This window comes from Fringilla coelebs, assembly GCF_963513975.1.
Source record: "Fringilla coelebs genome assembly, chromosome: 6".
Lineage (NCBI taxonomy): Eukaryota > Metazoa > Chordata > Aves > Passeriformes > Fringillidae > Fringilla > Fringilla coelebs.
Genome location: NC_140034.1, coordinates 35,460,483 through 35,483,984, shown reverse-complemented (window position 1 = coordinate 35,483,984; position 23,502 = coordinate 35,460,483). Strand labels below are relative to the sequence as shown.

Below are 23,502 nucleotides of genomic sequence, written 5' to 3'. Positions count from 1 at the left end.
TACCCAAATGCTGAGGGAAATCTGTATCAGACTCCGTCCTGCAGTGAAAGCCCTGTGTTAAGGTGATGCAAGCAGCTGGACAGACAGCCTAGGGAAGCCAAATCTATTGGCAGTCAGCTCATGGAGGCTTTGGTCCCAATGACTGTAGTTTCTATGAGGCACCAAGACAAGTTCTACCCCCGAAAAGAAGCATTAAGAAAGCAAACATTCTGGCCAAGCACTCAGTCTTGCAGCCTGCTCTCCAGGCCCTGCTAGGTGATGGATGCTGGCTCTTGCCACCATTGCCAGTCCTAAACCCGTTCCAACCTTTTTTTTTTTGCAGAGTTCACCTGAACAGGGGCCTTTCAAAGTCTGGGCATGAGGAACTTATGTCTCTCTTGGGTGAGGGATGTGCTATATCTGGGTGAGGGATGTGCTTGACCTCCTCTGAAGGGAAAAGGCAACAAACACCCTCAGACTGGCCCCAAGGGAGCCAATTTCTCAATGGGTGTATAAAGTTCTCCAGCAGAACTTGACTGTTTTGAACTATATCATCAGGGAACATTTTCAATAACAAAGTCACTCTCTTTCACAACACTGTGGGATTTCCATACTCCAGCCAAATGCATTTTCTTTGAATAAGTGACATTCTGATGTGTTCTGCGACAACTCCATGGGCACTTGCCAAGACACATGCTGGCTTCTTCAGACAGAGACACACAGCAGTTTAAACTTGGTTTAGCTCATGAGTCTCTAGTAGCGACAGGCCATCTGGCACATTTCAGTGAAACTGGCACTTTCTCCTGAGAGAGGTCCAGGGCTTATGTAAGACAGACATGGCAGGACAGCAGTGAAATGCACTGGCAGGGCTGTGTGCACTGAGCTTGCCTGGCAGCACTCAGTCCAAGCCAGCAGAGCCAGGACATACTCATCAATCCACCTGCAGCGATGGAGGCAGCGCTGGGAGCAGAGCAGGATAACAAGTGAGTGCTGGGGAGAGGCTCAGGAGCAGTGCAGGAACAAGGGACTGGCCATGGGACTGCTGCTGGGAGGAGGGAGCATTCCAAACAGAGCTGTGGGGACAGCCACGCTTGAAGTCAGGAGGTATGGATCAGAATGAAGCTGTATCAAAACCTCTTGGGAGGAGGGCAGACTAGTGCAAAGGTTTTAGACTGCATGTCTCCCTTGGATTGTGGTAGCAAAGACGCTGATACACAGGATCAGACAGGACACAAAACAGGAGAATCTGCAATGAACTTGGGAATGTGTGGCAAACTGGGAAGCGTGAAGGAGGGTTTTTGTATGGGAAAGCTTTGCAGCACTAACTTCCTTCTGACTTGCTTTGGCAATGTTGTATAAGACCAAGTCTGAACCAGTGGGAGAAAAAAGTATATATGTTTGGTCCTCCTGCCAAAAATGAGGTTATTTTTAAGATGCAATTATATGAAAATCGAAAAGAAGATAAGAAAGCCAGTTTTGTTGCTGGTTAGTATAATGAGATATTCCTACAGTAGTCTGATAACTGTGAAAACAGAATTAACAATTCATCTACAGAAACAAAAGCTTTACTGAGAAAATTTTTTCTCACTAGAAGAGAAACGTGCAACTCCATTTATTGCAGCAGCTGCCATTATGTGCATTGGCTGACAACCCACTCTGGGCACAGATCACAACACTACTCAAAATCTACCCTCAGGCATTCTTTTCTATATTCCATACTCTAAACTGAACATTGGACAATGTCTGACACATGCACACAGGTGCCACACAGACTAGTCCCATCCTACTTTCATTCTCTGTGGCTTGCCCATGAAAGTGAAGACCTAACCAAGAAGATAATGGTGTGATGTGCTCTCCTTTGACTGACCTACTGCGAGCCAAAAGACTGGGAAAGAGATAGGAAAATCTACTTCCAGAGGAGATTGAAAGGTGTCTTTGGCACAGCATACCTGCACAAACTCATCATACATTCCAAAAAAGTTTTTCATCCTTTTTCCCAGATTTCTGTTGTCAAGAGAGGACCATTATTGATAACTCCCTGAGGCTTCTTCTCCTTGTGTTACCCAATACCTCATTCACACCTAAGGCATCAGGACAGATGAAAGCAAAACAGAGACGAGCAGTTCTCTCCCTGGTATTCAAACTTTAAATCAAACACCCACTTCGCTGTACTATAAACAGAGCTGCCTGTTTGGAGCACCGAGGCACTCCTGTAATATTTCTTTTCCTTTAAGATTTTATATTTCTCCTGTGAGAAGCAATTACAATAGAAGTGTCACGCAAAAATAAATCCCTGTTAATCACAGTCACTGTGAGCCTGCCAGCTAAATCACATCTCAGCGCTGCTGTTCCATTTTTCAGGTAGAAATAAAAAGTGTGTGAGAATGCCATGGTCTAGAATTGAGCTCTTCCCAAGAGAAGTACAAAGTTTTTGAAAATACAAGTTGTTCTCCTCTGTTCATTACATTGTGTGGAATTAGACAAGCACTAATACTGAGTATCCACTGACTGTAAGAGTCATTCAGGTTGGAAGGATTCTCTGAAAGTTGTCTAGTCCAACCTTCACACAAAGCCTCGTGAACAGTTCGGTCAGACTGCTCAGTTCAGCTGGCCCAGGGGTTTCTGAACAGCTGCACACCACTGGTTCCACAGCTCCTCCAGGACACTGGGCCCATGCTCACCTGCTCTGACCATAAATAACTTTATTCCTATATGTAAATCTAGTTGGGATTTCTTTCCCTGCAACTCGTGTAGATTGTCTTTGGTACTTCCTACATGCAGTCCTGAGAAAGGATCTGACCCTGTCTTTGTAGCCTCTCATTCCCTTCACTTTTCCTTCTCCAGACTGAACAAACCCAGTGCCCTCAGCTTCCATTCAAATGTAGGTGCTCCTGCCTCTTCACCTATCTATTACAGTCAATCACTGATAGCATATATACTTTGCTTTTGGTTTTGGTCTACAAATAGGCAGGTCTATGCATCTGAAAGGAAAAATAACAAATGGAGAAAACTTTGGGCTCTCCACTGGACTGCAATTTTCCTATACTTTTCAAATTCAGAGGCTTCATGAACTGTCCATGGGAGCTGCCTTCAAATCACCTGAAGGGAATGGTACCGAGCTTGTTCCCCTTGAAATATAAGAATTTCTATGGCCTTTGGAGAGAGGTTTTGTTCTTATTTTATCTTCATCTTTTCACAATTCTCTGTGTTGTGAAAACCAGCCATTTCAAGACAATGCAATCGCAGTTGCTGTTCCAGAACTGGGAGCAGTTTCCATCATGCCAGAAAACTGCTAACCATGATTTAAAAATCCTGTGAGGTCTCCTATTTCCTTTTGAGTAACACACAGTGGCTTGGTGACTAGATTGATTACCCTTTTAAAGCTATGAATTTTAACCAGACCATCAGAAACCTCTTTTAGCTGAGTCAATCTTAAGACATCCAGTCTGTGTATTGCAGACTTGAACTTATGGGAGTGAGTTTTCAAATCAGATAAATGGTTATTTTCCCCAGGAACCTTCAGGAACACTACTGAGTCAGTGAAAACAGGTACCAGAAATCCAAGTACAAATCCTCCACACAATTTACATCACCCTGGATAAACTCATCATCTATCAATGGCAGAGATCTTTGCTGCTTTGGAAGATACTCTGTCTGGAAAAACGTGGAGGAATGGTTTTGTACTCTGACTCCCCGTTTCTGCACCATCCACACTTTTGTACACAGAGCTTTAACAAAGCAGTACACATGCAGAAAAGGTATTTCACATTCCTCTACCTGCGATCACAGTCCAAATAAGAGTATTTGGCTATGAGCAAGGAAACAACTTCAACTTTCTTTCATGACCTCTTACCTAAGATTGTCCTACCCCTGTCAGAGGGAATGACTCTTACTGGTGATACTCTCATAGCCACAAAAACAATGTAACATATTTTAATATCTCACCCCAAAGAAATATAAATGCTTGTTTACTAAAACAGAATTCAGGAATCTTTGTCCAGGTGTAAAGAATCTTACTTCAGCCTGTAACAGAACAACATATAGAAAAATTAAGCAGAGGGGGGCATTTTTTCCTCACATCTCTTCTTTTTTGTGGCTTTGGTATGCTTGTTTAGAGCCAGCAAGGACCAGCTCCCATTCTCTTCTCTGCCAATTGCAGTTCTTACCAGTGACCACGCTGGGGATTTTGGACAGAAAGCTCTTGACAGTGCGGATGGGAACTCCTCCTGTTTTGTCATCTTGCATTCTCGTAACAATGTCTTCAATCTGTCAAAAGAAAGGAAATACTTTGTGGTTTATGCAAAATGGTGACTTTAACACTTAGATACCATGAGTGCTTTGGAGTCCTGCTGGTAGAATGGGTTTCAAATAAATCATGGGTATTACTGCACAAGCACGGAGGTAGAGACACTGCTACCTGCCCAAATTTAAACTGAGATTAGAAACCATGAGATAACATAGATTAGCTTCAAAGACAATGGTTGGATACTGACAATCCAGCTGCAACTGTGCCTTTCTACTGACCAGGGCTGATAGAAAGGTGGTGTTTGCTCCACGGATGAATTGGATTGCACTTCAACCAGTTTAAGGAGGTTCACATCCAGTCCACTTTCCCCTCTGCCCCCACATTAATTTGAATCCTCAGTACTGTAACCTTGGGAGAGCTTTCATTTTCCAAAGGGTCCCAGACAGTCACTGACCTTCTATGTCTTGAGAAGAGTCTAAGATGGAACAGCTGCAGGAGAACTTCCCCTGCCTCATTTTTTTGGCTAGAATGCTACATGTCCCATGGTCAGCACACAAAGTAAATAACCAAAAGTAAAACCGTTATAGGGGAAAACTCATTGGATTTTCAAAGCCAAGCTACCTTTCCGTTCACAGGCACACACATAATCTATCACATAAAGAAAGATACACTATCATCTTCAAAAGCTATGGCAATCAGAGGATCCAATTACTGGGGAAGGAGCTTAATCTTCCTCCCGCTTACCCTGAAATGGGAAGGGATTTTTGTTCCTTTTAAGGATACTTGCCATGCATTTACTTGAAGGCAATGCCAGGGAGAACAAAAAGCTGAACATAAGCAGTGCAGAAATTCAGTATCTCCAAAAACTCCTTTCAAGTTAATAAGGTCTCAGAAGCCCAACAAAAATAACCCCAAAGCTGTTGTCTCTGTTAGCTCAAGCAGTCAACAGCACAGCCCCACCCTCTGTTGTTGACAGCTGGCCGAGGGCAGCCCCACAAGGAGCACAGCCCTGATTTTACCTGAAGATCTCCTCCTCACAGATGCTACAAAACAGAGCTGCAGCAGAGGGGTACATGGTGGGAGCACGATCCCTCTCTCTCCTGAAGGCAGCCCAGAGCTCAACATGCTCTCTTCATCGCTGGGAAGGCACTTCATTTACATATGCAAATGAGGTTTTTTTCACAGATTTAACACCTACATTTCAAAACAAGTTTAATTTCAAGCCTCCCCGAGGTGGTAAGACAATCTCCCTGCCAACTTCAGGCACTGAATTTGATCACTGTGTTTTTAACCTCAGGTTACCACTTAACTGAACTGTTCACACCTTGTTTATATATTACATTTAATTTAACACATCCTGAAATTCTCAGTGGGAATGAAATCACAAAGATGAAAATATCCTGACATTTTCAATATATTACATGAGCTTTGGGTACCTACACAGTTAATTTGTGACAGAATAATGATACTTTCCCCACAAATGAACCACTATGAAAATTAATACCACTTTTCCCTTTTGCCAGAGCCTTATGCAAAGTTGTTTGCTGATCAAAGCATTGGGCTTTTTTTTCAGTCTAAGGATATCTGGAGAAGTAACTGCTCATCTCTGATACCTGGAGAGGTAACTGCTCTGCTAAAGAGTGGACAAAAATGGACAAAAAGCATTTTATTTTGTTGGGAGGAGCCTGACAGCATCACTTGTTATTAACCCAGACCTCCCAGGCTGCAGCACTTCAACAATCAGACATAAGGGGTGATAGGGCAGCTCAGTCACCTGCAAAGCACGGACACAAAATCTCAGAATGGGTCAGGCCAAAAGGCACCACTGCAGCTCTTCTGGTCCAACCTCCCTGCTCAAGCACGGGCATCCTATAGCACATGGCACAGGATTGTGTCCAGGTTCTTGAATATCTCCAGTGGGGCAGACTTCACAACCTCTCTGGGCAACCTGTTCCAGTACTCAGTCACCCACACACTAAAACCACTTTTCTTCATGTTCAGGTGGAACTTCCTGTGCATCAGTTTCTTCCTATTGTCTTCTAACCCATTGCTTGGCACCACTGAAAAAGAACCTGACTCCATTCTGAGTCTTAAGACTTCATCCAGGAAGGTCAGCCAGACTAAGAACTGTTTCCACAAGACAATGAAAATCCCTCTGTGCTACCAATTACTTATATGTTTCATCTCTATGTACTTGTAGCTGACATCAGAGAAAGATTTTTCCATGCATATTAGGAGGAAACTACTCTGAAACGTGCTATGAGTACTCCACATCTCCAGAAACACTTCAGGGCTTCAAGAATCATAAGAATAACATTTGGTAAAACTGTTGTTTTCTCTTTTTCTATTTGAATTAAAAGTTCAGAATGAGAAATGAGCTAAAATAATTACCTCAATGCGGGAAAATAAACTTTTTACTCTTTTGCTCACTGTAAGTGAAAGGAACCCCAGCATGATTTATGTCATTAACACTACAAGAAAAGTCCAATTTCAAGCAAAATAAAACTTTAATTATTTTGAAAGAAATATAGATTGTTTTTACCTAAACTATTCCCCATTTCAATCAATCAAGCAGGCACTGGTGTCTCAAATGAGGGCATTAATTTCAGTTTCGGTTACAATTACAAATACCTACTGCATTTTTAAATAAAAAATAAATAAAGCTACCCTAGTGATAACTCCTTCCCAAAAGGCTCCTTCTTACTCTTATCTTCTAGCCTGACTACGCTAGTGGCACTTACTGCTCTCCTTATTTCAAATTGTTGGATATTTCTCTTCTCCTTCCCTTTCTACTCAAATGCCACACCTCTGTTCTCTCCCATCCTCTCATCTGATCCAGACATGAATACACATGTCATCCTCCTACAGCCTCCCCAGAATTTTCAGTCTGCTACCCAAGAGCCCACAGGATTACAAGCCCCTAGTTGTACATACTCTTTCCATTCCCAACACACTTTTACTCTCCAGAAAATTTCTGCCCTGCTCAAAGAGGACAGCATGGCATACTCAAAGAAACATTTGATGATAATTTTATCCTTTCCTAAAGTTATAATCAAATTAAATAAAATTAAATTATTAAAAACCTGTATCTAGCAATGTTTCCAGGTTCTGTTCAGTTCTCTGCAAAGAGAAGATCTGACCCTTTATATCAGCCTTTGTTTTGCACACACCCTATGTTGCAGATATAATATCTGAAGCCAAATCCACCCTGGATCCAAATTCCTGCTGAGCTACAGAAATATTTCACAAAATAAGTTCTGTAGTAACAAAGCAGAAAAAAAGTAATCATCAGAGCTTCAAGCACAGAGGAAAGCAAAGAGGGCACATGAAGTGTGAAGGTCACTTTCATCAAAGCTTTTAATCTTAACTTTTAAGAGAGTTACCTAGACACTCGAGTGCTAATGACTCTCCCTTCAGCTTCTGCATGTCATTAAATACCCCTTAGGCTTCCCTTGCTGAAGATAGGGAATGAGAGTCCTTGGACAGCTCATTTCATCAGGCTAGGAGGCAGAAAAAAGTGCAACAAAGCATTCCTCATTTATCTCTCCTAAATGAGCAAGCTTCAGTGAACTAATTTCTGCCTAGTAAAAATCATGTTAAGAATGAGCAATGCTTTTTGGTTGTTTCCCTGTGCTGGGGGTCACTGCTATTTCAATCTAGTCTCACATTTTGTAAAGAGAATTGTTATTCTTCCATCCAAGGGGATTCTGGGTCAGTATCTTCACAACAAAGGCAGAGAAATTCATGTATCTGCTGTCACTGTTAGCTACACACTGTAATGTATGCCTAACAAACTAGATCTGCTTTTCCTCCTGACTGGTTGCTGACAAGTCTGCTCCCTACATTTATCCAGAATGTTTTCACTTCTCATTATCCCACTCTCAATGTATTGAAAAGGGCTTCTGGCTTCAGGACCACATTAGTGGAGACATAAATTACTGCAGGTAGTTTACAAGAGGTTACCAGCATATTCTGTTACACAGAATTTGATGGGAATTTAAGGCATATATGTGACAGTGATTGCAGAGGTCCCAGGATGAGGGAAAAGTTGACTCCATGTTCAGAAGGCTTGATTTATTATTTTATAGTATATATTATGTTAAAAACTATACTAAAAGAATAGAAGAAAGGATTTCATCAGAAGGCTGGCTAAGAATAGAATAGGAATGAATAACAAAGGTTTGTCTCTGACTGAGACAGTCCGAGACAGCCGGACTGTGATTGGCCATTAATTGGAAACAACCACATGAGTCCAATCACAGATCCACCTGTTGCAGTCCAGAGCAGCAGATAATCATTGTTTACATTTTGTTCCTGAGGCCTCTCAGCTTCTCAGGAGGAAAAGTCATAAGGAAAGGATTTTTCATAAAACATGTTGATGACACATATATTGCTAGTATTCATTAGACCTTCTTTTCCACCACCAGCACTTTTGCTGACCCAAGGGGGCTGAAGGCACAAAGTAGAAGACCTTGAATATCTGTCAGAGCCGAGATGTCTATCACTGGAAGATGAGAAGTCCTTTTTCTGAGGCAGGACAGAACAAAAGATTACATTTGTTGATGCATTAGAATAACTACATAACACAACAACAACTGTAACAACTGCAGCCTGGCAACTTTGGGTCAGCATCACCCAACATCCCATTAGCATTTTAAGAGGGAAAACAACTCTCAACTTTGCAGTAGCTTTTCTTTCTCTCAGCACCAAGGTAAAGCAGGTATCCCTTCTGCTGCAAGTTAGCACACAGAGCCCTGCTGAGCCCTGGTCAACGTTGGCCTTGAAGGTGACATGCTGAGGGAAGGGCAAGTTACACACAGAGAAGAAAAGCTGACAGTTCCCACCTCCCTGCAGCCCCACACCTGGACACCACCAGCAGCTAATGGAAATCCCTGGCTCAACTCACTCAGTTGTGGCTGAGTGACACATAATGATATCAGAGGCCTTCACGGTCCCATTTTTCCATTTTATTTTGTTAGTGAGGAAAACAGTGCCCTTTTCATATTCTAGTATCTGAGTTGGATGTACATATTCCCTCGGACCTGCAGGAAAGCTCCTGCTGCCTATTTCTGAATATTTCAGTATGTACCAGGTGCCTGTCTGATTACTCACAGCAGCTCCCCTACCCTTGGGGCCTCCTGTCACCAGGTAACCTGTGGCTGGAGAGTCTCCAGGCATCACTCATCAGTGCCAACATTAAATGCATAGGGTTAGAGAGATCACTGTGCAGTTGCAAAGGTCTTCTCTGACCTGGCCAGTGACAGCTCTCATGCATATTGGGGGAGCTGGATGGTACACACAGCAAAGGATCAGACTGTTGGCAGCTAGAATGATGGCAATGATTATAAGCACATTTGATCTTTTCACTGAAATATAAGTTTCAAAGAGCCTGTTTCTCACAGTGCCAGCTCCTACTCCCATAAGTGCCTCTGACACTACTGGTGTGCCTGTGCATTCTGCACCTGCTGACTCCTGCCACACAGCCCACGCATGCACAGACAAGAAAAGTTAATTTGACAAGATGCCTGAAGCCAACTTGCTTCACTGGTCCAGGCAATTTCACTCTGCTCTAAAAACAAGAAGAAAAAGCTGAAAAATAAGGGCTATACAGCTCCCTTTGGCACCCTCACAGGGGAAAGAACGACCCTGCCTCTGAGACAATGCTGGAAAGCAGCAGAGCAGCACTGATGGAGAATTGTGGCGTGGCCTTCAGCAGTCAGCATCATCTGCTTCTGTCCGAGTCTCCTCTCCTGCATAACAAAGACAATACTGAACTACACAGGGGTGCTGAGACTTAATTCAAAGATGCCCAAGGGCTTAGGATGCCTTGAATAGTAGATGCCACACAACTACGAAAGACATGCTCCCCATCTCTGACAACCTTCCACAGTCCCAGGAAAACCAAATGACAGCAGAGCACAGATGTGTCAGCTGACAGGGCTGTTTGGCTGCTTCCCACCTGACCTACGTCCAGTGACAGCTGAAGTCAGGCCACTTGTGGAACTTGTGCTGTTCCTGATGGAGTTCTCCCTGCTTTTTAAATTTCAGAGCTTATTTCAGATAAAGGCAGAGTATACTACATACCTCCCTCAATTTTGAGTGTGTTTCAGGAAGTGTTAACTGTGATCTTCAGCTGTTTATTGGGATAGTGAAACAGAGCTAATAATGTCACCTTGAAAACAGTAACATGCTTTAGCATTTACATATCTCTACTGTCAATAGGAAGGTACCAGTGAAGAACAACCACCGAGGCATTTGTCATGATTAATTGTATGCTGCTGCTAATCCAGCTAGAGTTTCACAAGTCATTACATGGAGGGACAGGTTTCACCACAACAATTGGATTATACAAAACAATCCCTAGGGAAAAACTGAGACACTTACTCAGCTGCTGAGGTGCAGCACCAGAGTCTGGAAAGTACCAGGCAGCAGTTTTTTGATCAGACCGTGACACAGTCTACAGTGTCAGCTCTGCACAGCACCCCCAGCTCAGGCCTGGGCTGTGTTACAAGAAAACATAGTCATGGAGAATGAGAGCTGGAGCTATTCCCCTCAGGCACTATATGCACAGTTGGAAAACAGGGTTTAATATACAGCAGAAAAAAAAAAGCATAGCAAATTAATTCAGCAAACAGAGATTCTCCAAACGAGCTGAACTAATGCAATTTTCTCCCTCCCCAAAAATCAAGCTTTTAGCCCATCAGTGTCAACAGTGAGAAGCAGAAGACATCAACGTGTCAGTGTTATGCAAACTCAATTTTTCATTAAAAACATTTTGACAGACAACTCCCGATGAGCTCAATTTCTACATGAGCTATAATTGCTTAAAAGAGGAAGCTATTTTGGAATGTTAGAAAGCTGTGTAAAAATAAAAAACTCCTGCTTATTGATTGTGCTACTGTAGTTGCAAATGCTTGGGCCTCTCTTCCACGATGCATCATAACAGAAGTGCCTTGTGAACAGCGCTGCATTTTTTCCCCATGCTTTCTACATTTATGGCAAAGATGCCCCATATAGGCACATAATCAGTTTGAGAGATCTTACACCTTTGAAAGAACAACTGCTGTAATTAGAAACCTTCTAAGGCTAGCTCCAAAATAGACCAAATATTTACTTTGTTCCATAAGCAGAAGTGTTAAGCTTTTTTAAATTGTAGGAAAGTATCATAAATATCCAATGAAAAGACAACATGATTTTAAATAAAAACCCAGTAGAAACTATGTGGCCACAGAATTGTGGCAGAGGTGTGAAGAAAGTCACATTAAAAAAAAACCCAAACCAAACCTCTGCCACACAGTATTTATTGAATAGATGTGGCTTTTGTGTAACTTAACAAACTATGCAAATCTATGCACAGAAAAACACATAAATGCAAAGATTATTTCAGCCAGGAAACCTGTAGGATGGAATGATCTACACACTGTTTCACAGTGTGTCATCTGAATTGAAGGACTCACCACTTTGGGGGAAAAAAGGAAGAAGTTAGTCCCTGTGTCCTTCAAACAGTGGGAAGGCACTGGTGCTGGCACCATTGGGCTGTCTGTATCTGCCAGCTTGTGACAGAATGGAACCTCCCAGACCATTCTCACAGGTCACCAGTCACCTAGTCCTAACTGCATCTGACCATGCCATCCTCAGCAAGATTTGAATGAATAAACCTGAAGTGCTCTGCAATGACTATCTGCAGAAAGAAGACTGAATCAAAACTCAGTAGCAGCACGGGTTGAAATATGAAGTGAAGTTATAACAAGAAATCTAGAGCTGCACTTCTGGAAACATATGCACCATAGCCCCCATATAACAAGAGGTGTTTGGGGGAGCATAGGAGGAGATGCTTTCCTTTGATGTGGATTACTGAAGTCACTGACTGCAGGGACTGACAGCATCCTGCTGCCTCGCTCCAGCCAGGGTCCCACGCACAAGCTGCCATGGAAACAGTAGAGATTTTCTCTTCTCTTGCATCACTGCCCTGAATGTAAAACTATGCAGGTCTCCTGACTGCTCATAGAGTGACGAATGAGGAGCAGAGCAGACGTGCGAGCACAGCCCTCCTGGGGACCCTGCAGCAGGGCAGGACGCTGTGGGTGACCCGGCAGAGCCCCTGCCACGCTGCTGCCACGCGCACGGACACAGGCGGGCCCCATGTCCACCCCACCGCAGGCAGGGCACTGGGTGAAGCCCATTAACCGAATCTCAGGAATGCTCAGAAGCAAATCCCTGACTCTGCTGCCATCCAAAATAACCCTGCACAAACCAACTTGAATTGACAAGTTCCAGGAGTAAGTTTAGTTTCAGCAGCTTTGATTTTGCCAGGTCTTCTCTCGGGGATCAGCTCCCACACCCTGAATTTCACTTTGAGTTCTGGCCATCGGTTAATCATTCTCATGCAGAACAAAACTATGTTTAACCTTGGGGCTTTTTTATTCTAAAACAATTGAGAAAGCTTCTGAAATCTTAAATCTTCCAGCAACATTGGATTGAGTCTCCAATTTGTAACGTTATTCAAGCCACTTAAGAAGCAGCACGTAAGAATCTTAGTATTACACTGTGGTCTGTGCCTGAGCTAGCATGAGAAAACAGCACCTCTCTCCCCATGTGATGATGAACCAAAGATTTATAAACACAGTCATCGAAGAGGAAGCTCACTTTCCTCTAGGGCATGAAATACAGGGCACTTCCAAACAGAAAAATGCCAGTCAGTGGTGGGGCACTAATCTGTTACCACACAGGAACTTGTAGCCCCCCAAATCTTGATAAAGTGAAGAGCTGGTTAGGACTGCGCCCAGATCACTTCAAACCAAATCCACAACCCCAAATGAACTCCCATCCCCACTTTCCAAAGCTGGGAATTGGACAATATTCTCAAGTCCCATCATCCTACTCAGGAGCTGGAATCACAGAGTTGCCCACCTTCCATCCCGACTGCTTCAATGCAAGGCAGGGGAGGAAAGGACTATCCAGCCACCTTCTTCCAGCACCCCTGGCATGTGACAGTGAGCCTTTCAATGCAACAGAGTGCAAAAGGCCATCCTGGGTCTGGCAAAAATTACTTTAAAAAATGCTGAGCAAAGGTGAAAAGACAAGTTGTTCCTCATGAGTGTTTTCTCCCTTTGCTACAAAATGCAGCAACTGTTACCTAACTGCTCTGAAGTATTTAATTAAATATATTATTTATTGAAATGAAATACAGATGCATAAATATTAAGCAGACAAGAAGTTGGGATGCAGTTGGTAGATGCTCAATCAGGGTTTTGGCATTGCTACTGCTTTCTTTAAATATCTGAATAATGATGAGCATTGGATCATCTAAACACTCAGGGAAGGCTGTGTTGTTCTCCAGGTCACACTTTTTAAAAGCAAAATAGATTTTCTATGCCACTAACAAATCTTTAGCAGGGAGCCAACTCTGCAGTTGAACTGGGGAAAAATTATCTGCTGCATTCCTGACCTTATTCTGCATCCAGGGGAAGAAAACAAAAAACCCAGTCCAATTTAAAGTGACTATTTTCTACTTAAAATGGTATGGTCTGAATTTGCACTTTGATTTAGATTCCACAGCTGAGGGAAGACTTGTGTCCATATCCTTGTGAAAGGGCAGAAAGGTATTTGTAGTGAAAAGGAGGATATATGAATCATAAGACAAGACTTCTATGCTGCAGACTTCTTGATTCAATCTGAGCTTCATCAAACCACTAGCAGCTGCAGGCAAAATAAGATGAAACTAAGTAGGACAAACTTGAGAATATTATTATTTAATAAAAAATGCAGTGTATACTACCATTTTATGTTCTTTTTGGAAAGCTTCATAAGGATGTTCCTATCTTCTCCCACAGTAGTGAAGATACTTGGAGCCATGCAGGAAATAGTTTGTAAGTTATTTCTTGTATGAGACACAAAAGCTGGGGTTTGTTGCTCACTGCAGGGAAGCTGTAGCACTGGTACCAAATCTCTACCATTACCTTTCCTAATGAATTGATGAGGGAAACTATCCAGTATGTCTCTTCTTTCTATTTTGACAGGTTTCTGTGGCTTAGCTAAAATAAATTATGCAGAAATATATATACTTGCTCACATAAACCAAATGTTTTTCTTCAAAACAACAACAAAGTGGGGCTTCAGGAATATTTTTCTACCTTTTTTTTCCAAGCATTCCTCTGTGTATGTAATACTGTGACACATAATACAGTGTGACAGGTCATTTCATGCATCATTTAATTCTTTGCACTGCAAAGTGCCCTACCACAATAAAGATAAGCTACATCCCTCTTGCCACCAAATGCTGTGGACAATACAAAGCAGAGAAGTTCATAAACTACAGGAAAGACAAGAAATCCTATTCACTACAATCAAAAGGTTATATTTGGTTTCTCTTCCTCTCCTTGTGATAGTGTCACCTTGTAATTTCTAATATTGTTTTTACATATTAAAAAAATCCTCAGGGAAAAAAAGGCAAAGGCAAAGAAAAAGCACCAAAGTTTCTAATCAGGATGAAAAGATACCACTACAAAAGATAATGTACATTTTTTTGAATTTCAGAACAGAGGGAAAGTAGAGGCTTTGAGAAGATTTGTCAGAGAGTGAAAAAATGTAGACAATTATTTTGATACCTCTAAATCCATCTATTATCTTCACATTGCTTTTTACTACCTTTTAAATACATCTATTAAAAAAAAAAAAGATTGGTTTATGACCACAAAGTGTTGGAAACACCAAGGAAACACCTTGGTTTAGCCCACAAAGAGACAATGTTGAAGAGTTTAGCACTATGAGACTTTCTGTACTAGCTCTGGGAAGGAGTTCCAAACAAAAAGCTGTCCCACTGCTGTCCACCCACACCATGGCTAAACACTGCAAATATGGATGCCATTTTCTTAGTGAGGTGATAACATTTGGGCTGTTAGCAATTACCAAAAAAATGCTTTTCAAGTACTCTACTTCACTCTCTAACGTGTTAGTGAGCAGTATTAAAATTAAAAATATTAGATAAAATTTAAAATCTGAGCAGTAATCAAAACAAATTGCATATTGTCTGACCAAGGTTATCTTCATTTGGCAATTCATTTATTCAGATATGCTGAATTATGCTAATAGCAGAGTTTGCATAACATAGGACTCAGAGAGGTTCTTTAACTGAGCCACTCAAGTGCTTTGGTCTTTGACTTTGATAACAGCAATTGCTAGAATGAAAAACCCAAACCTCTCAGATTGCTCAGTAGAATGCATATATTAAAAGTGCACATGATTCTCATAACATGATCATCAGTACAGGACTTGTTAACAATTTCATGCACTGAAACGACCATTTATTATGCCGAGACTGACTGGCGCTTTCCCTTTGGCAAAGAAAATGTTGCAAATCAAACAGTAGTTATGAGTTCTGCCACAACTCAATTACAGTCCTCACCATGGATGAAGTTATTTACTTCAGCACCAATTTTATTATTTGTTCGGTGGTTCCATTGCTGTTAGCTCTGAACTTTTTAGTAATGATATTGCTAAAGACAAAAAAAATTGTAACACCTTAGAAAAATAATAATTTTCCTTCTTCATACAAAAAGAGATATAAATTTCACCTCCCCACTCCTGAAGTTTTCCTGCTAATAATAAATCAAAGAACACATTGCAGTAAACATGTGGCAGTTAATAAAAATGATGCCACATCAGCTTTTTTTTTTTTCAAATCTCAGCCTCAAACTGCTGTTTGATTCTACTCTGGCATTTAATGCAGCTAATGCACAAATGGGGCTCTGCTGTTTTAACCCCTATTTTACAATACTTGTCAAAAATTTTCTGAAGAGAATCATGTGTCCCAGCCCTGCAGAACATTCATGCACTTTTCTTGAGCAGAAATAGCAAAAAAATGAACCCTGCCAGAGACCCTGATTTTAAAGACTTTTACCTTTTGACACCTAACCACTATTTTTCCTGATTTGAGGGGAGGATGGGGGAAGAGCTGCATGTGGGCTGGAAGTCAGAAACTCTACAAAGAAAGGTATTGCTTACTTTTGGTACTTTATGACACAATCTTCTCTCCAGGGCACTGTGAAAGACAACTGAAGAGACAGCTCACAACACAGAATTGTCCAGCAAGAACAAAGGCACTCTCGCCTGCCTCTCCTGCCAGCAGACAACACAAAAGGCCATCTCTGGCCCTGTAATGCCAGCTTGTTGTTTTATTCACTGAGAAAGGACAGGACCAAATAAAAAGAGCAGACACTGCATCCTGTGGCTACAGCTTGGTGGCTGTTCCAACATGTGAACACGGCAAATGAGGGATAGTGAACTGCCTCCAGAATATGAAACAGCTACTCTTACCCTTTTTTATATTCAGTGTCATGTGATATCTGATATTCAGTGTCATATGGTATCTGTATCTACACATGGGTGGATTTCCTTCCTTTCAAATGAAGAAAGCATTGGCTCCAAACATAAATAATAAATAATCCTTTTGCATGACACACATAAGTTTTCTCATGGATTTTATGTTCAATTAGCTCTGTTTTCATGGTGTGGAGAGAAAACATCTAGCACAGGTAATAACACCATAAAGATACTAAATTTTATTATATGGGAGCAACTGGTCTACAGCACGGTTTTGACTTCAACTCTACCTTACTTTCCCAACCAATGGCTTCTGCAGTAGTATACTTTGCTTGTAGAATATTGCTTGACTAAAGAAAAAATGTTAAACACCTAGACATCTCAGCTGTACAAGAGTGGTTAGTTTTCACTACATTTTAAATGTTAATGCTTGATGCCAAAAGATGGAATTGTTAAATACATAACTGCATTACAAGAGCTGATTTTTTAAATTGTAGAATGGCAGCTGAGAGACAGATGTGGTACTTGGTTGTAGTTCACATGGATTTAATTACTGAAACAGAGTAAGATTCTAAGAATAACACATAAACAAGAACTTTAAGCACCTAGAATTACAGTATAAATAACAGATCACATTAAAATTATTTGCCTTCCTCATTCCAGGATGGAATGAAAGTAATTTTACGCATAGATGGGAAATACATTTAATGGTTTTCTAAATAAACTGGGATCATTGTTTTATGATGCTTAAATTGTTTTCCCATTCCAGCTTTTATAAAACACTTAGGATCCTCAGAAATGTCACTTTGACTTTTAGATACAAAGGAGTTGCATGTTAGCACGCCTGACTTGTACCCCTATGCTGTTAAATCATATTAATACCAACTCTGACACTAGTGTTTCATGGTAATCATTAGCAAAAGAGTATAAGGGGGTTTCACTTTGCTATAAAACCATCTTCCTACCAGTTAAGGTCATAGAAGTGTTGATTTATTCACTGCAGATTCAAAGTCTACCTATTCTATTATTTCCTTTTTCTAAGGTATTATTTCCCAAGTTTTTTCTCTGTTCAACTACAAAGCAACAAAACTAGCTCTGAAACAGGATTAAAAGACATCTAGCATGCTTTCCAGCAATTCGTGTTTCAGTGCACTTTTTGTAGCAATACAGCTACAGGTTGATCAAAAAAAGAACAGAAAGTATGATAATTATTCTTGTTGACAAGAACAAAATTTGCACAAAAAAATTTATTTAGTGCTTCTTCATCTCACAAAAAATTATTATACATTTTTAACCATAAATTCTACCCTAAACTAAAACTATGTAGTTCTGCAGCACTGGGTTGGGTTTCTGTAACTTTTTTTTTTTCCAACTCAAATAGCAAAGAAAAAAAAACACCAACAAAAGAACTCAAGAAACTTACTCCAGAGTATTTTTTCCTTTATTTTCCTCCCTCCTTAGCAACCTGTTGTACCCCTTATCCATCCTGGTGTGATCTTCCATCCAACTGCCAGATTCTGCCCCTAAGCCTCCACTACCTCCCTCCTTCATTTTTGCAGTTGTCCAAGGACTTGAGGACATTCAGCACGTAAGGGCTAAGTGCTGCTTGCATTGAAACATGGTGCTACATTTCGCTCGCTTTCATCTTTCCACACGTGAAAACTAGATAAGCAGTTCAGGAGCCTTCTATCTGAAACCTTTCCTGGGGAAGGAGAGGAGCAGAGTGACCATGAATGCTTTTAAACTGAAAGCCAAATGTGGTAGCTCACACCAGTGCTGCAGTGGATAACTGCTCCCTCCTGGTGGGCAGCTCTGAGGCAGAAGATGGTGCTGTGACAGGAAATGGTAGGTGGGAAAAACACTCCTGCAGCACCAAAGGTGCAGCCACTCCACCATCAGTCACAGGGAAAGAGAATTGACTCGGGCTGCCTGTGTCCAGCATCAGGCAGCAGAAAAAAGCATGGCTGGGCTCTGAGCTCAGTGCTGCTGTACACTCTGCTTATTGAATTCATGAAGCTTATGATGCTATCAGTCCTTGTCTATTAGCAGAGGAGATGGGCAGAAATAAATAAGCAAAACTTTTTCTTTTTTTTTGTGTCTGTCCCTTTAATTAGCTGAACACCATAAATAGATGCTTTTCATTTAAACATCTTGATTATACACTTCTGGGGTGCTTTGTTCCTAGCCTGCTAACAGAGAGCTGATAAAGATGTTTAAGCTACAACCTTGCTTTGATGAGCATTTTTCATTTTGACCAGCTCCTGAAGCCAAAAAGTTATTCTATTTTTCAGATAGATTGAGTAACGAGATTTTTAGTAAGTTTCAGTAACACTTCAGAGCAATTCAGTTACTCTCCTCTCTTACCACTCTATTTCTACTATGAGCCATTTCTTGCTCTGACATGATGTCACATTTTTGTTAAGATGGAAAGACCAAATGTGGGTCCTTCTATTAATACACGAACCCTGCAACTTGCAAAAATCCAAGAACACTTATTTGAAGTAAAATACTTCTCTAAGGACAGACACACATAGTTCTCACCTGTGTGAGCATGCTTAGCTAATGGGAAATATATGCATGTATGCACACATACACTGTAAAAGAATCAAACTTCACATATGTACAAGCATGAGTCAACTGAAATTTCTTTACTCAACCACAGCTGAATGCTGGGTCTATTCATGTTTTCACAAGAAAAACTAAATGCAAAAGGTATACCGTGAGCTACTTCTCTTCACAATTTTTAATACAGAGCATTCCTTCAGAAGTGAAGTTTTATGTTCTATATAAAGGAGACTAAGAAGGTAAAGAAATCCTCTGAAAAAAGTAGTGTTGGAAGATTTTTTTCACAACTTACTTTACCATAAGTCAAAGTGAGTGAGCAGGATTTGGTACTTAATGCTAACAACTTCATTAAAAAAAGCAAATAAAAGCAACACTAGTGAAAAATCAACAGGAATTAGACACTTATCCTCCATCTAACATGTCTCACTGCACTAGCTGTCTGAAGCACAAAGGCAGGAAACACAAGACTTCATAAATCTGTGATTTAACCAGGGTGGTGGGGCCACAGAATCCTCATACCTGGAGTCAACTCAGCAAGACACAGCTCTGCGTTTCTTACCCACCAGTAACACAGTCATAAGAAAATTAGTAATGGCTGAATAACTGGATAAAGAAGTTTTTTTTTAAAAAAAAGATTCTCTGCAAGCCCTCTTCAGTTTTGTACCAATATCAAGTGGCCCCTATTAGTGCTAGGAAGTATGCATGAAAAGAAACAAGACCCGACAGCCCGGAGATCAGCAGCTCCGGCTCCACGCTGGCCTCTGCACCTGCTCCAGCTCAGCAGTGCACAAGAGCTCTGCGGGAGCAGGGCGGCACAGGAGGGTGCAAGGCCATCAATAATTCATGGCTGAACAGCCAGACGGAAGGCGAAGGGACTGCACACCGCATGCGGATTTCAAAGCTGCCGTTCTTGAGAGCGTTCAAGGCTGTTAGTGTGAGCATGGCCAGCAGGTATTTACTGGTGTCCTCCAGCAGATAAATGAGCTGCTAGAAGGGGCTTATGCTAGACTGCATCCCAGACCTGAGCAGCTCTCCAATATGCTTGCTGAGATGGGTCGGTCTCTACCAGAAATTCAACACCAATTTGCCTCTATTCATATTCAGGAATCAAGTTCATTATCAGAGAGGTCTGACTGCTTTCTCACATTTAACATTCTTATCAGAATTAGGCTTCTGATATATAGGCTACTGACAGGTTTTCAGGTCAGGCAACTAATACCACAAAATAAACAAAAAACAAAATAATCATAGATCTTTATTTCTGCTCATAGTCCTTACTCAGAAAAAAGATTTGCCACCAACTTCAACGAATCATTTCTCTGGTCACTTCTGTAGCTATCCTGAATCCATGGAGTTAGTAACAGCCTTTTCAATGTAATATCAACTTCAATATACCTGGATGCAAAGATTTGTGTCACTCCATCACTGCCTCTGAATTTCAGGTCACCCAGAGGGTTTAATGCTCATCTTCCTGGTATTAGCTGTTTCCCATCTTGTTTAGATTTCTGTCCTTCCCACTACCCTGTTACTAGCAACAAGTGACTGTCACAAGCATTTTGCCTTTACTTTCCAGACGTAGTAGAGAGGAATTTGGATTCTCTTCCTTCAGAACATGCAGCTCCTCTTTACTGGTTCCCTGTACTTCAGAGGAGGTTACTTCCCACCTCACTGCATCTTTACCTCCAAGTGCCTCAGTCTCCTCATCTCCTTTGTCATCCTGCTCCCCACCACATACCTGTACCTCTGAAAGTAGGACAATTTGTCACTCACTAGTCCCAAGCTTGGAGAGCTCTTTGGGAAGTACCAAACATGCCCAGGAGGAAGAGGGCTCCAAAAACTGCTGCTTATTCAGTCTTGTTCTGTATATTTGATGCTCCCACTGAAACTCGCTGTTTGTACAGCTTTTGAACCCACTGTCACATCCATATTTGGTGGGGATGGGAGATATCAGATACAATTACAATTCTACAGTTCTACAAAAACAAGTGGTTACGTATTAGAGAGAGTTCGTCCTTCACATCAGTGCCAAGGCTATAGGAATTCCTGCATGAGCACCCAACACCGATTTGCCCTCAGACAACACACACACAAGAGAGACCTTATGTACAGCCCAGATATATGGGAACAACTGCTGCTAAAACTTGCAGTCAAACTTGGAGATGCAAACCTGAGAGAAGCTGAGTTTCTGTTACTCACCAGACTACCTAACATGCCTTTCCTCTCTCAGCAGTCTACAGTGCACCCAGCACCAGTTATATGCTTCTATCCCAGCTCAGGGATGTTTGTTCTTGCCTCTGCTTCAGAGCTTGCTGCCCTTGCCAAGGTTCCAACACATCTGTCTGTGAATCAGGACACAGGAAAAGCTCTGCTTGGTTGTAGTGCACAGAGTTGGAAGACAGCTGCTTATAAACCATTGGGGCACAGAGGAGGGCCAATTCTTGAACAGAAAGACAAACAACCCAGAGTTCATTATTTAAAATGCATTTGGTTACCTGTTGAGAAACTCATAAGATGCTTTCCATCAACTTCAGAAAACAGACAAAGTTACATTGGTTTCAATATGAACAATACATGCTTCATACCTTAATCACAAATGGAAAAGGAGCTATTACCTTAATAGGTAAGTGCCACTGGGTACCTCCAAGTTAATGTTGGCTTATCATTAGGGGAACTGTACTAGAGACTTCAAACACTGCAGGAATCCATATTTGCAGTTTTGCTCAATGTCTGCTGAAATACCCATTCACACAGCACAAACACAGGTATGCACCCCACATTCACCATCACTTCTCACACCACCTTTTCATGTGGCAGATTTAAGAACAAGAGACACTAAATTTGTGACATCTCCAACAGCTCCTCCCTGTTATTACAAATTAAACTGCTCAGTTACCATATAGTATCTTTCAGTGGTTCTAATTCTGAGAGGGTTTTCATGTTCATGGGAGTTTCCACAGGCATTGGGCCATGAAATTTTTCTCCATAAAATACCATAACATATTTTAATTTTTTATTCCTTTATTATTAAAAAACTCCTTTTGATGATAACAATCTCAGGTTTTCCATATATTTTTACATTCACAGCTCCAAGTATTTTCTGATCATTTTCATTGATAAGTTTGCATTTCATTAGTGTTTATGAGCATTTCTATGAAAGTGTAATAACTCATAGCACTGAAGTTGTGTGCACAGTGTGTTCACTCCTCACAGCACTGTTCCTATATATGTCAGTCTTAGGCATATAGAAAATTTCAGGTCACTTTTGCATCAATTTTTTGAGAAAATACCGGCAAGGTATTGAGTAGATATTTACAGTATGCTGAGTATTACCTAGCTGAAAAGATCAGTTTAAAGGCACTGTGATGAGTAGGAGGCAGGAATACATTCATGCCAATCCACTGAACTAGACTGGTTGCCACTGCCAACAGCTATGCTTTGGCTGATAAAAGTCTTTGAGCAACAACAGTGGCTATATGCTCTGCACAAGGAAGTACAGAAATGAATTATCCACAAGTAGTATTATTCTCAATTGCTGTTGGATTTTTCTTTACTACAGCCTTCCTCAGATCTCTTGTATTATTTAAAACTAATGATGTTTCAGTCATTCAAAAATGCTACATGTAACCTGGTGCATTTGCTTCCTCTGAATGATGCTAAAGGCAACTTCTGGCATGCCCCAGTTGCTGAGCTCAAAACAATTTTTTTAGCGATGTGTGCATGAACAGGGGTTTGCTGCTATAGCTATACAGCTCTGTCCTAAAAGGAAATATCAAAAAAGCCTGTCTTTTTAGACTGAGACCTCTGGGAACTGAAAACTAAACTAGCATAAAATATCCCTCTCTCCCCTTCTTTGAGGTGAGACACCTGGTCAGTGGCTGCAGATACAGGCAGAGGTGAGCAGTGGGATGCTGGAAGAGACCTTGCATCACAAATTTGGGACAAGATATTTCAAAGCCTGCACCTGGCCTCCTATACTTGTATTCCTATCCTTGTTGCTTTATCTGCTAATTCTTTATCATAATTTCCTCTTGTGGGAAACAAAATGAGAAATCTCTCTCTTTCCTACAGTTTATTCAACCAAGCAGCCTGAGCAGCTGAGGTCAAGTGGGGATAGAGCCACAGCTCCTCTGCCAGCTCCCCCCATGGCCTGCTTTGCCCTCCACAGCCAATCCAATGGGGCTGTGCAAGCAGCAGCTGGACTCGAGATGCTGTCTCTTAAAGCATGCTGCTGAGGGATCAATCTCATGCTCCATTTTCTTGCACTGTCTTGGGTCAATCTGGCCTCTTAAACCTGTAGCAACCCTTCTACAAGGTTTTGTTTTTTCTCAATAAGGATCTCAAGGAATTGTAGAAACACATGGCTTGGATGTTTTTCTCTTTTAAAACAGAAA

The 23,502-nt window shown here is 41.3% G+C and overlaps 1 protein-coding gene across 1 annotated transcript in view; it reads right to left on the bottom strand.

Moving 5' to 3' along the window:
* The window catches only part of RGS6 (regulator of G protein signaling 6), a 251,730-nt gene that overhangs the window by 98,379 nt on the left and 129,849 nt on the right, over positions 1–23,502 (bottom strand). The window contains exon 3 of the mRNA XM_084208445.1: positions 4,146–4,245. Coding sequence (XP_084064571.1) covers positions 4,146–4,245 — 100 coding nt within the window. The remainder of the gene's footprint in view (positions 1–4,145; positions 4,246–23,502) is intronic.